This window comes from Seriola dumerili, unplaced genomic scaffold (assembly GCF_002260705.1).
Source record: "Seriola dumerili isolate Sdu_G_001 unplaced genomic scaffold, Sdu_1.0 BDQW01000290.1, whole genome shotgun sequence".
Lineage (NCBI taxonomy): Eukaryota > Metazoa > Chordata > Actinopteri > Carangiformes > Carangidae > Seriola > Seriola dumerili.
The window spans coordinates 4,147,457-4,164,244 of record NW_019174545.1 but is presented as its reverse complement, the minus strand read 5'-3'; the positions used below and the strand labels follow the sequence as shown (position 1 = coordinate 4,164,244).

The 16,788-nt window shown below is 42.2% G+C and overlaps 1 protein-coding gene across 2 annotated transcripts in view; it reads right to left on the bottom strand.

Annotated features, from left to right (window-relative positions):
• The window catches only part of fbxl17 (F-box and leucine rich repeat protein 17), a 211,750-nt gene that overhangs the window by 128,711 nt on the left and 66,251 nt on the right, over window positions 1-16,788 (bottom strand). For both annotated transcript variants that reach the window (XM_022757844.1, XM_022757845.1), the window contains exon 7: window positions 8,961-9,068. In XM_022757844.1, coding sequence (XP_022613565.1) covers window positions 8,961-9,068 — 108 coding nt within the window. The remainder of the gene's footprint in view (window positions 1-8,960; window positions 9,069-16,788) is intronic.

Sequence of the window (16,788 nt, the reverse complement as noted above, 5' to 3'; positions counted from 1 at the left end):
CACACACACACACACACACACACACACACACACACACACACACACACACACACACACACACACAGTTATTTGCATTCAGTATTTATGGTTATTAAGCCTGGAGTAAATTTTAAAAGCCCCGACATCAAAAGTAGTATTTGTTCTCCAAATCTTCAAAACTGCTTATGTCTGCGAAATAGAATTTCTACTACAACCAATAGTAACAGTTTCATTGATGTCGATAACCAATGAGAAACCAGGCCAACCAGTGCGAGTTTTGATTGGATGAGAGTGTGGCTTGGTTGAAGAAAATCTGAAAATTTAGCAGATGTCTGCATGAAAAGAAAGAGGCAGAGTCACGGCCGAGACTGTAACTTTGTTAATCCATCTGTGGAAACCACCGCAGGAAAATAAATTCCACAGTTTAAGAGACATCTCCTAAAAGAAAAATATCCTCCAAATCCCAAAAAAGCGAAGTAAAAAAAAAAAAAAAAAAACTTCTCAGTAATTAGTCACACCACCAGAATACGACAGGCCACAGTGCCAGTGTTTGTTTTCTCATAGTTGACACATTATCATAATTTGACTCAGGTAAAGGTTTTAATGCCCTCAATCTTATTTAATCATTTCCACTCACAATATAACTTATTTTCTGCCCATGTATTTCTGTGATCCGAGAATAAACGGGCATGAAAAGAAAGAAAAATAAATGTAGAGAAATAGGGAGGAGGGAGCAAGAAAAGCTTTAGACAGAGAGAAGCACAAAGCGAATGATTCACACAGCACAGAGCAAGAGAAAAAGAGAGATGGAAACAGAGAGAGAGGGAAATAAAGTGAAACCGAGTGAGAGAGAAATAGAGAAAAAGAATAGAGAGCAGGGGATTCAGCGAGGGGGTTCGGCAGGTTTTTCTGCTCGTTGGCTGAGGTCTGTAACCAGGCAGAGTTTGTCTCGTCTCCTCTGAGTTGGCAGCTACACCTGGATAATTATTCATGCTGTTCACGAAAACAGCGAAACCTGCAAAACCCAGCTGCTCTGAGGCCGGCATGTCGTCCCAGCCCCGCGAACACACATGCATGGCTCAGGAATATAACACACACACTGATCATATAAATATTTCAACGACTACGTGCACACGTGTTCACATGCACGAAAAAACAGCGGTGGAGAGTGTTGAGGGACGTTAACTCAAAAACTGTACTTCACTACAATTGTGAGGAACTTGTACTTTCATTGAGTAGGTCCATTTTATGTTACTGCTGTTCTACCATACTTCTTACTCCACTACATGTTTTAACATCAATAATTACTAGTTACTTTTCAGATTGAGATTATACATACACAACATATGATCATATATAGCAAATGTTAAGCAGTGAAAAATACCTGTACCTTGATCAACTTGCTAATGCATTAAAAATAATGATCCAATAATTTAATATACTGTACAGAAGTAGTGGTTTAAATCCGCTATTTTACATAGTGAAATTAATAATCACAAAATATTTATATGATTTTTTTTTAATCAACAGTAAGTTAATAAGTATATCCTAGATCACATATTAGGTTAAGTTTAATGTCTGCTGAAGTTATTCCTTAATTTAAGTGAAGAAATATTTTTGTCTGAAAAGAGTTACATAGCAGAAAAAAGATAGAATCACAAAATTGGATTTGAATGTTTATCGACCAACTCCAAATCAGTTCAGTTATATAACAAATGATAATCTAATCTGCAAAGATAAGACAAAAGCAATAACCTCACTTCTGACAAGAGATGAACGAGCAAATACTTCTTGTCTGAGGATTTGGTGCAGCAACACTTTTCTGTATAAAACAGGTTGTTTAATTCGGTCCACATGACCAGAGGAGATCTCTGAGCTCCAAGCAGTTTGGCTTTCACCTGCTTCAATTAGAAGCCTCTCTCAAACAGGAAAAATGAGAGTGAGTCAGAGGTCAAACACAATGCTGCTTCAAATGAAAGAAAAATAACTGGCTTTTTCAAAGGTACGTTATCCTTCAGCCAAGCATAGGCTGGAGCTCTACGTTTGGAGAGGTTGATTTGACACTTTATTACATTAGTGTATGTCACAGTCTGGTGCACAGTGTCTGTGTGTGTGTGTGTGTGTGTGTGTATGTGTGTACCTGTGTATGCTATGCCAGACTGCAGAGCTATAACTACCTGTGCTATTACTACATTTATTTACACAACGTCAAGCATCACGATGCCAAGCAGGAAGTTGAGGCCTGGTGGACCCCATGCAGTGGGTATGATGTCATGGTTTGAACGCTGGCACAAAGCAGCATGAGTTCATGGCTGTTGCTGTCCATCAACCTCAGTGTCCCAGCTGACAAGCAGCTAGATGACATTTAAAAAGCACGGACAGAGCGAGCATTGTTTTAGTCATAAATAGCGAACATGTTGGATTTGGAAAGTATGAGCTGCTATTTCATTGCTGCAGTTAACTTCAAGATTTAGTGTGTGAGTTTAGTCAATGAAATATAGGTCCTACTATGGGAAATGTATATAGATCCACAAAAAAGAACCGCATGCATGAGAGCACTGTCCATGAAAAGGCGGGGTAGCTTTTCAGTAAAACCGAACAGCCGTAGCAGTGGAAACTCTCAACTGTCAGACAAGTTTAAATCCTCTAAACAATGCAGGCAGAAGTTTAGGCAGTCACTTTGAAGTAATATTCAAAGTCCCGAGCAAGAAGTCAAAGTCACAGGGTGTTGTTGAGGTGGCATTGTGGCCCTGACACATTTTGCTCAGCTGTCCCCATGTGTTGGAGACGGTGTGAGACAGGATGAGTCGGGGGTGAAAAGGTGAGACGAATGGCAGCGGTGTCACTAGGTGAATACAAGTGCGCACTCATGCATACACTCTCTGTCTTTTTTTTTTTTTTTCCCATATTGGAGCATCCCAGACAGTTCAGTCAGACAGGAGAAAGCTGTGTCGAGACAATCCCTCTGCGGTAAGCCTAAATCACATGCAACTCCTCCCTCCCTCCCGCCCCCTCCCTCCCCCTCCAGATGCATACTCAGAAAAACACACAAATATAAATACATAGAGGCCTGTGCAGACAGAGGGATATGAATATTTGAAAACGGACTGGGGCAAATACTGGAAAGGCCATGGCTCTGGTATCACAAATACACTGTCTGCTTCAGCCATGGACCAGTGAGCTGATGAGTGAGTGAGTGTATGTGTGTGTGTGTGTGTGTGTGTGTGTGTGTGTGTGTGTGTGTGTGTGTGCGTGTGCATGTGTGGTTAACTTCTCTCTTTATCTGTCTTGTGCCCATCTACTGTCTATCACGTATTTTCTCTCTCCTACCCCCTTTTTTTCTCTCTCTTTCTCCCTTTCAGTCGCTAATCCTGCATGTGTTGGTGTTGATAACAAACTCAGTGGCGAGGAAAGGCTCGAGGAGATAGAGAGCGTTGGTTTCTCTTCGGCGCACTAAGCCAAATGGCCACATAGGAAGCGCATATACACGCGCACGCACACATACGCGCACAAACCGATGTGACAGCACTGGATGACAGTCACAGCACTGTGACACTAGTTGGGCCAATAATGAGACATGATATCCCTCCCTCCAGAGGTCAAAAACCTCTCTATCTCTGTCTGTCTCTGGGTTAAAAGTCTTAGAGCCAAATGAATTATTCTTCAATTACTCTTGCAAGAGACACACATCATCCGCAGGCTCTTCTCTGCTCATTATATTCATAAATCCCCCAATCTCCTCCATACAGCAGTGAAGAAAATTATTACAATTTCGACTCATTCTGCGACCCCCACAACCCCATTACCTTTCTTCCACCAAATCCCCTCTGCTCCTTCGTTCCCCCCTTTATTCTCTCTACCACCCCTGAGACACAATACACATCTACAAGTACACAGTCACACACACATTCGTACATAGGGAAAAGGTACACATAGATGTGAACACACACACACACACACACACACACACACACACACACACACACACACACACACTTACTTCTCTGGTTTGTGTTGGGGGTTATCAGTTTGACACAGGGCACTGTGATTATGTATTTTCTGTGCTCCAGTCAGAGGGAGGAGATAAGGGGCCGGCAGACTACAGCAAAGCCAGACACCACTCATCCTACATGGGGAGGGAGCAGTGGAGTGCTGGGTGTGGAGGTGACAGTGGGTGAAGACCTGCATCTTAACCTTTTTGTGTTTCACCACTTTAAAACCTCTTTTCCAGCCTGTGTACATGGCAATTTGTTTTAAAAAAAAGGCAAAAAAAAAAAAAAAAAAGAGCAATAAATAACAATATTTTTCTTGTTATTCATCGGCTGTGAAACCAAATTTGAACTCAGGATGTTGCAAGTACATACTGCTCCACTAAGCCACCGGGATTGATAGAACATATGATTCTGGTTATGAAATTAAATAGCTTCCCTGTCATAAACCAGACTGTTTTATTTGCTCATAAACACACAAAAAGAATGGGGTACTGCCCACAGTCCAATTCTGTCAAATTTAGAGAGCATTTATCAAAGGTCCAGACTTTTTTTGGAGAAGAACAACAAAACCACTGGAGCGGCACGGCTGAATTAATTTACAAGGCCCCAAATTAGGACCAGAAACATCCAAGTTCTGCACATCAGAGAGACAACACATAGCCATTACAGTCTCCAAATATACCTCTTTTCATCTCTGACACATTTTTCAACAGTCTCTCCATTTGTTATGTCTTTGGCCTCCTCTGTTTCTCCCAAGGGTGGGAACTTTCACACACACAAAAAAGGCATTTTGAGGCCCACAGTGTCCTAGGGCAGTGATAGGCTGATGTATAAGGAGGGGCATTGTGGGTAGGCATGACAAGCAAAGGGAAGCCATCAGTGGGACATCTAAGGCTGAGGGAATGAAGGCTCTCTGGCACCCAGAGCTGCTCTCAAACACTAGCTCTCTGATAGAGCCGACCTTGGACTTAATCACTACCAGAAGAAAAGAGCACCACTTGACAGGAAGATGGAGAGACAGAGGGAGGGAGAGTGTGTGTGTGTGTGTGTGTGTGTGTGTGTGTGTGTGTGTGTGTGTGAGTGAGAGAGAGAGAGAGAGAGAGAGAAAGAGAAAGAGAGAGAAAGACAGAGAGAGACAAAAAGACAAAAACACATGGACCACAAGAATAAAAGAGAGAGAAAAAAAGAGATACATACAGAGGATGACAGTGACTAAACTCAGAAAGAGATTGGACAGTGAAAGAGACTCAACAGGTAAATGGTAACAAAACTGTGCAAAGAGTTGGATAATGACTGCTGCTGGCTGGCTTTGAAAAAAAAAAAAAAAGAAAAGTGCAGCAACAACAGTGTGACCAAAGCTGCACGAGAGGAGACAGCACGGAAAATACTGTATGTTCTCCACTTCTGAAATACAAATAAATCCATTTCGTCAAGGCACCAAACACACACAAACACACGCACGCACACACACACACGCACGCACGCACGCACGCACGCACGCACGCACGCACGCACACACACACACACACAGACACACATCTGAAGAACGAGGGTTACACTCACACTGGCTGATCGAAGCCTTCCATCCTTTTTAATAACGCCCAGCTCCTAGACACACACAAACAAACACATACACACACTAAAATCTATTGTGCTTCCACCTCTGTGGCCTGTCACCGGCTTGACTCAAGGGTGAACCCTCTGAAAGTGAATCTCATACAAACACACACATATACAGTATATATAAGAGTTCTTCCATTGGCTGCTGAGGGAGGGCAACCAAATCACACTGAGAGCTCTGGGACACCCACAAAGCCTCCATCCCACAGCGCTCTTTATCCATTACACAGCCTTACGATGTGACAAGCCTCATCAATAAAAATATCATTATAATGTCAAGAGCTTAGTGCCAGATTCATTCCAAAAACCGACCATAAATAAAAATTTACATTATATCCCTGGCAAAGCAACACAAAAGACCACATCAGGCGCGCATTTGCTCTTCAAATCATCACAGTTTTTGTTCTGGCATTTGAAGCTGTATGTAATGCTTGATGCCCAAGGAGTAAGGAGTGTGTTGGAAAGCTTGTTTTCGATTAGCAGGCTTTACACCCTCAGCCAGCAGAAATCTTGATTTTGCCTTTCAGCTGCTAACAAGATGATGATTTATCAAACGGCGCCCAGCTACAAATATTGAGTTGTGTTGCACACCACAGAGGAACCGCGCGGCTCCCGTAGGACTGAAACACTGCAAAACCATTAGACGAGCATAAAAGCCACAGCTTTACAGTTACTCTACAGACCATCTGCATTGAACTCATCACCATGGGTGGCCCAGTTCAACCATCGGCTCACTTGATTAAGAAAATACGATTTCAATTGATCTCCTCAAACCCTAATATGTGAGGAGTCGGTATAAAAAAGACTATCAACCTGAAATGAGTGTGTCATATGAGAGAAGTTAATAAAAGTAATGGATTTTCCCTTTTTTCTGGATGATAGCTAGGTTGCAAGTGAGGGGGCCGGGAAGATTATCAGAGAGAGAGAGAGACAAATCGAGGAAGAAAAGAAGTGGGAGGGAGTGTGTGATAATCAAACAAGAGAGGAGCTCTGCAGTCCTGGAATTGCATGCAGGTCCACGGAGTCATCAGAAATGCAACGATTCTAAACGCGAGAATATGATTTTCAATCGACACTGGATGGGACCAAGTGGGAATGAATGAGAGGAGGAATCAACTGCTAAACGAGATAATTACTGTCAGAGATTATAGCGAGACAGAGAGAGAGAGGCAGGAGAGAGAGGGAGGACAGAAAGAGATGAATCACAGACATGATGGCTATGACAGGAACAAAGAGAGAGATGATCTGACTCTAAATCTGTACAGACAGGCTGTGGTCAGAGTGTTATCCCTGAAACATTTCCATCGCATCACGATTCATAAATTACCATCACACCGGTGCCAGAAACATCAACTACCCTCAAAAAAAAAAAAAAAAGAGTATTTTTAAGTGGTTATTTTGATTTGATCTTGTCATCACCCCTTCACCGTACTTTAGCAGTCGATGTAAAAATTAATCTTCATGCAAATCTGATTTGGACAGCAAGAAAAACCATAATTAAATTTGGGATTTCCAAAAATGCTCAATTAGTTAAAGATGGCTACAGTATTTTCAAGGCCAATAGCGATTTGAGAATTTAGAAAATCAAATAAGAATATATCACATGATTAGATTTTTTACATAAACTCAAACATTTTTTTATCCTTTGGAAAGAAACTTCAGACATATTTTTCTGACATCCAGTGGTTTAACTTTTTGCAGTGATGTAGAAGTTTACTACAGGGTGTGTCAGTCCACTGTGGCCTCACTGCTGTGTGTGGTTACAGATGCAACACTGTACATCTCTCACCACACACACAAACGCACACACATCAGTGATTCTGGGTGTGCTCAGAGGTAAAATCAGACCTGGAACCTGCAACGAGTGAGAGCAGTGAATCGCTGTCTCTTCGCCTGGTGTTAAGTTACTCTTTCAGAGTCTTTCAGAAAGACCTGTCACCAAGATATTTACTGAATCGGACACTTTGCAGTCGAAAAATGAACTTGCACCATCAGTGCTCAGACAAACTATGTAATGGTGACACCTGATATATAATTTTGTCCTTTCTGTGCTCCAGTTTTATTGGTACTTATTGCCAGACATATGAACTGATACAAATTCAGCAGCTATAAACTAATCAGGCAAATTCTCATAACCTTGATAAAAAATCATGTGAAAAAAAAGTTCAGTTGAGACAAAACTGCATCTTTAAAAAAAAAACATAAATATTATCAGAATTATGAACTTGCTCATCTGAACTCCTAAAATTTCACCTTGGTTAATACTGTAATAAATAATAATGAGGTGTGCTAGACTGTGCGTGTGGGCGGATGTGTATGCGTCCACCTCCAGGTATGCTAATGCTGTTATGACTGGCTGGCTTCATTACTGTCTGTCTACAACACCATGGCCAAGGTCAGTGGAAGCTGCAGAGATGATAGGGGGCCAAAAGAATGAGCACAAATTAATCTGCTGTTTAATCTAATAATGCAGCATGGCATCGGGTGTCTAAGTCCTATTAACACAACTGTAATTGCATTTGAGGAGGAATGGGCGCAAGCAGGTCCACAAGGGTACGTTCACACTCGCATGTGCACCTAAGTACATCAAACCCAAATCAAATTGTATTTCACAAGCACCCATAGGTGCGGACATACCATACTCTCTCTCACACACACACACACACACACACACACACACACACACACACACACACACACACACACACACACACACACACACACACACACACACACACACACACACTCATAAAGTCTAGATGGACGTCATGTTAGGAGAAATAAATGAGGAGAAAAACTAGGTGCAGTATTTCAATTCAAGCTATCACCAAGTGAGTGCATGTGTGTCCATGTTTATATGGCATGGAACATCTTTAACCACGGAGCCCTGCTCATTAGCATGGTAATATCCAAACAGCAGGGTGAAGTCAGAACAGCAGCGTATTATTAGGATTCATCTCATTAGGCTTTCATGAGATTTAAAAGTTAAGACAAAATAACTTCAGAACTAAGTCTGAGATAAAAAACACAGCGAGGTCCTGAGTTTACTCTCCAAAAGTTAAATTTCCCCCCTGGAGACAATGCATGGCCTGCAGCAACATGGAGAGCTGGCCTACAGTAACAGGATTAGACAAAAAAAAACTTAGTCACACTAAAACTTCTGTTGGCATTTACTGATGCAAGTAATTACTTCAAAAAGGTTAAGCTGTTGACTGAAATTAACCTTCTTTCAACTGTGCTGCAGGAAGTGCGCTATCTTCGATTTTACTGTAAGTAAACACACAACTTGAGTTCCTACAACAGGTCGCGGCTGAGGATTAAAGGTAAACTATCATAATGCAAATCAAAAGATTTTTGCATGGTACTTACCGCAGTAAGGTGGATGACTCCCTGAGAGGTCACAGGGCATCCCATGAAGCCAACGAACTGCAGCTCAGGACAATGCTCTGCAACAGCCTGCACAGACCGATCAGTGACCTGGACATCAGAATAGAATAGAATAGAATAGAATAGAATAGAATATAATGGAATAGAATGGAATGGAATGGAATAGAAAGGGGAACAGAGGAAGAGAGAGATTACATTGGTTTCATTCATTCACTTTTCAACAGTTAAATATGTTTCATTCATTTCCATTTCCAGGATCAAGATAAGACATTCATGGTGGAAAGACATGAAGTGGACTTCATGTAAGAGTAAGATTATTTCTCAAAGCTAGTGTGTGCAGACAGGTGCTGTCAAATTCAAGCCAAATCGTCCACTCCATCTGTGCAGAGGGTCAGGCGTGTTTTGTGTTCGAGGAACAGCAGAGGAAAGGAGTGAGAGAAGGAGGATCACAGAAGGAGAGGAGGAGGAGGACAACGGGCAAAACAGCTAAAAGTGTGCGCCTGCCAAGCAGCGTGGGCGTCGACTTATGATGGATGGACTGCTCCCCATCATTCACCCAGCCGTCTACTAACAGCTCCTAATGGATCAGAGATCAATAGGGAAGCAGGACATTTCCACCAGCTTCCACTGTAGTCATCAATAGGGGTATTGATAGCTACTTCACCTCCCTCGCCACACTCAACACTGCAACAATATGTGGGAGATTGTTTGTCCTCTCTGTAGGCTTGCTCAGTGCTTCCTCAAACTCTTCATCAATCACAAAGGCAAAATAAGATGAGAAGAGGGAAGAAGGGAGAGAGAGAATTGGCTCTAGACTGTGATTAACTGGGAAAAGAACAAAAAACAAACATCAAAGAACATTAGAGAACAAAAATCCCTTTTTTTAAGTATCGCTGTCTAGATTTTCAGTGTGTCTTTATGAAACAAGTCAGGCAAAAATATGTTTAAAATCATGCAAAAGCATGTCAGCTAGTGATGGATACATACAAACACACAAACGTTTCCTTATCAGCCTAAACATATTTGAAAAAAGTGCACTTAGACTGAAATCTAATTCTGACATGTTTGGAAAAGCAAATGAAAAGTATGTTGGAATTTTGATGTTTAATATGAAAAACTGAGACGAGAAATTTGGAAGAAACACTTAATACGCCTGGAGCTTAGCATAATACACTGGCATAGTTAGTTGTTTTCTCAGACAAATTTACATTATATTTGAAATACATCAAATTTCAGTGCAGTTTTTGAGAGGTAGAAAAGGTGAAGGGAACTCAGTATATTGAATTTACAATTACACACGCATTAGTTGTGTTGATGGCCTTACCATCAACTTCTGGAAATGTCATCAGCGGCTCCTCAGATTAATAAAGACTGAGCCAAAGGAACACTAAGGAAAAGCATTTCCTTATTCAATCTAATGCAAAACGCAAAAATGATGATTCTGGTCAGTCTGACAATTCTTAGTCATAATGCGGGAAGGTTTCCAAACACTACATCAACCACTGCTTCTCCCGAGGCACTGTCTTTACTGCACGATTGACAAGATAATTAATTGGCCAGTTAGACTGCAAAGAGTGGTGATTTGCCGATGGAGCTGCTGTATTGAGTCGTGCAACAATAGAAACGTTGCACAGCTACAGATAGGAGGTGACTGCAGAAAGAAGCATCCTCAAAACTGTAATGGCTGCCTAACCAATGTTTTATAATCTATGATCTTGGCTTTTCAAACTTGTACATTTGGGTTTGGAAATTGTAAATTCTCTATTAAATGTTTTCAGGTTTAATCCTTTAAAGACTGAACATTCGTTTTTCTGAGTGGTGTGATTTTATACACAGACAGGAAAGAAAGGATAGAGGGCAGGACATTTAAGTTTTGACTAGTCAGTACATATGCACGCCTCTATCTTGTTGCGTTTGCTGTCAATCTCACCTGTTGCGTCTGCCCTAGCTGGCTCTCCCACAGCAGCATGTTGGCTGCTGTCCTCCTCCTCCTCCTCCTCCTCTCCTACATCTCTCTCCTCATTAGCTACAGCTATCCCTTCCTGACCCTCTCTCGCTACTTCAGCGGCCACAGCAGCACTGGTTGTAGCCTGGAAATATAACAAATTAATTGGGATAGCTAATCACACTGGTCAGACTTCAGCTTTCCCCACGTGTGTTGATTAAGTTTCTAGACACTCTTTTTTGCTAATACCTCTGGTCCAGACTGTCTCTGCGCCTCCTCCGTATGAGCCCCCTTTGAGGCTGAAAATATTTTTTTTTTCAGTATTCATGTGGATTGAGGGAGCAAACATTCAGCGTCAGAGTTAAAGGATTAACATTAATGTTATCCACTTGCACGAGCAGTCGACACTGACTTGCAGCTATGTACAGTCGTCTTCTCTGAAAGGAAAAGCAAACAGCAAGCTGTTCACAGACGGGTGCATTGTCAATGTGTATTTGTGTGTGTGTGTGTGTGTGTGTGTGTGTCAGAAAGAGAGAGAGAGAGAGAGAGAGAGAGAAAGAGAGAGAGAGAGAGAGAGAGAGAGAGAGAGAGAGAGAGAGAGATCTGACTGGCCAAGTGTTTTGACTGCACAATTTTCTCATGAACAGTGGGGGGTGGGGGGTGGGGGGGTATCAGATGACAAGTTATGTAAATATGTATAAATTGTATTGTCAGGGATATAAGTCAGGAAGTAAAGTGTCCTATTTGATCCTACTTAAAGGTCAACCATAGACCTTAGCATAGGCCCCCATCTGTACCCTTTGATCTCACCCCCCGACCACCACCCCACTCCCTGACGGCGCGCCTGTGAGTGCATCTCTGTTGCATGGCACTATGCTTAAGCCATGCCCTTTTGGCGCTCTGTCCAGTAACGCTGATTAAACCACGAAGTCTTGCACTTTACTGATCACTATACTTTACCATATACCCTTCACTCACACCCTTAAACTTAATCACACCTCTGTCACTCGAAGTTTGCCTCTCCCCTTTCCAGGGCTACCTTAAAGGTTACTCGGTCGAGGATGAGGAAGATGGAAAACCCAGAGAAAAGGCAAGGGGAAAGGGAGGTCACAAAAAGAAAGAATAAGGTGTCCATTTATCTTTCACCAAGTCACATACAGTGTGGCTTATCTGGGTAAAACACCTCCGATAACTCAAGTGAAGTTCAAAAGTATGTCTCTCACCTTATCGGAAAGGAGCCAAAGTGCTTGTAAAGTGCAAAATGCTTCATAAAAGAATGTGACTGCAGAGGATTTCCAGTCACAGGTGAGGAATAGTTCAAGAAATAAGTTTAGAGGTTAAAATTTAACAATGAACAAAATGATTAGGAAAGATGTCGGCAAACATAGTTTTATACCCTCTGACACGAAAGGTGTATCTACCTGCCCTAATTGACATGTGCCCTCAATATCAAGCCGTTCATTATATAATCTCTTAAACATCAGAAAACTAATGCTGAAGCGGGCTGTCAACTAGGCCGGGATGATACAGAGGAAATAGCGGATTGTCAGTAAAGTATCAGTATAAAAATAAATAAAACTTATCACCCAAAACAGAACTGTACATGCACAGTTGTGTGTACATGGTGTAGCACTTCACTATACTTATATATACTATACTACTATAGAACACATTATATAGAACACAGCTTCTTGAGAGCAATCAATAACTAGATGCACCTTAAAATTCTGCACCTCAGGTTTGGACCCACCATACCAGCAATCACCACGTGCTGCAGTCAGAAAAGATTAACTGAAGGTGAGTCAGCGCTCCCACTCAGAGACACTGATGCATATGGAACCTGATCTGCAGGGCCAGGTGGAGACAGGGGGGAGACTAGAGCGGAGATGTCTTTTTGAGTATAAAACTTGAAAATAAAAAAAGTAAAAAAAAAGACCCCAGAAGGACCAGCCTGAGCTGAGCAGCTGGCAGGTGAAGTGAGCTGGCCAGAGCTCCCCCAACACAGCCTCTGCCAAAAAACCATCAAGGAAAACATTTTCAGGTTGACTACCAGCAAAATCAAAACGCTACACACCGCCGTGATCCTTAAATCACAATCATCTGCAAGAGAAGAGCACGAATCACAGCAGAGGCCACCTCCAGACTTTCTTTCATACCAGTGTTTGTGCTCCAAGAGCGTGTGGGTGCAGTTCAGTGTGTGTGTGTGTGTGTGTGTGTGTGTGTGTGTGTGTGTATGAAAGCAGAAGAGACAAAAAGAAAGAGAGCAGGTTACACAAGGTAACTCTCAGCAGGTGAGAAGGGAGACATAAGAGAAAAAAAGTAAAATCCCAGCAGAGCAGAACAAGCCAGGAGGGCATGTACCATATCAGATTAAGCCTGTGTATATGTGTGTGTGTGTGTGTGTGTGTGTGTGTGTGTGTGTGTGTGTGTGTGTCTGTGTGTGAGTAAGACCATATGGGTTTGTAGCTAAGATTTGTCTCCAACCCACAAACACAAAAACCCGTCCCAAATTTCTCTTTGCTTCCCCCTCTTCCCCCTCAACCTTTCATGGACTTTGATTTAAAAACATGAAAAGAGCCATGGCAGAGCTTTGGAGAAGAAGTGGCTAGCCAAGAGAGGCCTTAAAGCCTTTTAGAAGGGATCTGGTTTAATGGTCTCTGGGTGAAGGAGGTAAGGAAAGCAGGAAAAAAAAAAAAAATAGTGGGCTGGAATGGTGGAAATGCTGCAGTCATAAAGATAGCCTTTGTGTGTGTGTGTGTGTGTGTGTGTGTGTGTGTGTGTGTGTGTGTGTGTGTGTGTGTGTGTGTTTTAAAGAGCTGGAAGGTAATTGTTGAGAGTGCTGTGCTAGCAAAAAGGGGTAGTGCTATATGTGAGTGTGTGGTTTTCGTCTGGCGGCCTGTTCTTACAAAACGCTGGGGCAGCACCCAGGGGCCACTTCTCATCCAATAAGGGCATTTAAGCTTGTCAATATCGTCTATCATACGACTCATTTGACTCCATCAAACACACAGGCAAAAGAGATGGAAACGCAGGAAGACCAGAGCAGATTGCAGTTCATCCCTTTCATCCCTCCCTCCCACTGAAGTTCTACATTCCTCCATTATTTAAAACAAGCCGATTCTCAGCAACAAAAACAACACAGCAAGAATACTCCCTCCCGTTTGTCCTTTCTTTTATTTTTTCCTTTATGCATATTTCACAAACACACACACACAAGTAAAGTCAGTTTAGGGAGTGTGTGGAGGGCAGGCGCACTTATCTATGTTTGAAACTCTGACAACGATACACAATCACGCATAAAAAAAAAAAAAACGGATAGATCCCACACACATACACAATAATAAAAATACACTTAGTTGCCAGGAAAAGGTAAAAGGTAGCAGAAGTTAAAGCTTGTTCTCTCATCGCCAGCTGGAGCTAGACTGGCGATCCAGCTGTGCCTGGAAGGTGACAAGCCAGAAAACTCAGAGACAGAGAAAAGAAACACATGCAGAGTTGTGTTTTACTGTTTGCCAGCAACTGCACAACTGTCACTCAAACAAGAGTTGGCAGCATCATTATGGATTCACCAAACGTTCAACAACACGGAGAATTTTGTCATCTGGACCATGGAAAGGATGCTGCAAAGATCATTTATCATGCTCACAATCATCATCATTTTATAGTTATTTATTCATTTATTTCTACATTTGAACAGCTTTATTTTTTTAGTTGCTGCAATGTGGTATTAAGTGGGAAGCTGAAACACACTGTTCAATCTTCTCAGTGTCCAAACTCATTGATACACAGTTATTGAGAGGGTGCCCACCTGATGACTGCATGGACCCCCCATTCTTTCTCATACTTAGCAGGCAGTCAAACCAGAGACAGCCCTGCTTTAAAACAATGTCATGTCCCTGCTGTGCCAGTTACTGCTGGGACAATGAAATGAAAGGTTCTTGGGTTTGGGGGCAGAGAATCTACCAAAATTGGATGTGCATAAATTAATTTTCAAAAAAGATCCAATGGGGCAGCTGAGAGCAGCCAGACCCAACCCAAAGATAACCTAAGCACAGCCACAGTGAAAAAGAGCAGCAATATAATAACTCCGGTCCCCTGTACCTGAAGACATCTAGTTTGAAGTCTTATCAGGCACCAAAGCACTGCACAGGAGTTTGTAATACTATGAGACAGGATTTAACAACTCTGGAAAGTTATCACCGTGGCAATCATGTGCTTGAATGTTTTTGATTGACCGAACGCAGAACCTCTTCCTGGAAGATGTTGCATAGCAATTTTGCGTTTCTTTACCGGAGCTCCCTGCCAACGCAGTGGTGTTTTATTTCACGCAGTACTGTTGTGTGTCTGAACGCAGACTTTGTGAAAGCTCTCCGTCACCAAAATCATTTCACTGATTTCCAATATTACCCATAAATAAGGACACCAACTGCAGGCCTGCAAGGTACAAATTTAAGCGGGACAATTTTCATCAAAGTTCTGTCTTTCCAAGGTAATCATTTTCTCCATAAATACTCTCTTCTGGGTGACACTGCAGTGGCTTCATCACAGTCTTGTAATACAAACACACACACACACACATCAAACTTTGTCTCTTTTTAAAGAGCTCAGATGGGCTGTATTGACGCGAAGGACTGGTGATCTGGCAAAAATCTAAATTAATACTTATCATCCTCTGTAATATCTGATGCCTGGAGACAAAAGCAACACAGAAAGTCATAAAGTTTTACTACGGCGAGGGAGAGTCTCTTTACTGTGCTGTCTCCGTTCTGATGAGCAGGCTCTGTGCGCTAAGTGCAGGGCGGGTTCGCTTGGAGCTGTGCATGTGTATTGATCTGCAACTAAAGCTTTAGCAAAAGCTGGTTCACATTTAGGTCTACAGAGAAACAAAGATATGTGCATGCTTTTTTTTTTTTTTCACATACAGACATGAAAACCTCCACACAGGCATACAGGAAGACACATGCAGCACACACCCAGGCCAAGTACACAGTTGAGTCTAGACAGATGTGAGGTTCCTGGTCTCCAGCTATCCAGTGTGATGTTTTCCTTGGCTAAACAGTGGGACTAGTCATATTTATGAGATGTGATGAGACAGGAACACAGGATGGATCACAGTGAGAGACAAGGGAAAAGGAGAGGGAGGGGGAGGGGGAGGAGGGGGTGACGGGGAATGAGAGATTTGCAATCTTTTTATGTTAACATAATGTAGCTTCTAGTCTGCAGTGTATTGCTTTGGCAAGCTTGACTGCTTCTTTCATGCCTGTAAATCCTGTCTGAATATGGATGTGACAGACAGGCAGTGAGAAAGATGGAGAGGTGGTGTGACAGGCCAAACAAGCCATGAGTGTGTGTGTCTGTGTGCGTGTGTCTCTGTGTGAAGGTGTGTATGTGTGTGTGGGTGTGCAGGGGAGTACGTGAATATGAGAGCAATCTGATCTTATTAGAGGCCTGACGGGATGAGGAGCTTTGATGAGAGCTCTGAATCACCACCATCTAATCAATCAGTCTAATTAACCAAGCTTTATGAACACTGGGCCGAGCTGAGAAAGAATCCACCGACACACAGATTAATAATGATTACTGAATACACTACAACACATTCTATTAACAATCCATCTTCTTGCCTATCCAGCAGCTTTGCATGCGAAGTTGCAAGAACTGCTTTGAAATGTAATAGAGGTTCTTCTGTCTCCATCACGTCTTCAAAGTAAATGAAATGATATTCTCAAGAATTCATTTTTATTTAATGAACCGTAAACCTCTCAAAGTGACTCAGTGTGTTGTTTTCATTATATAGTGGTGCTACATTCATGTCCAAATGGGTCTGCAATCTTAATTTAATATGCAGACATGGCGGACACGATT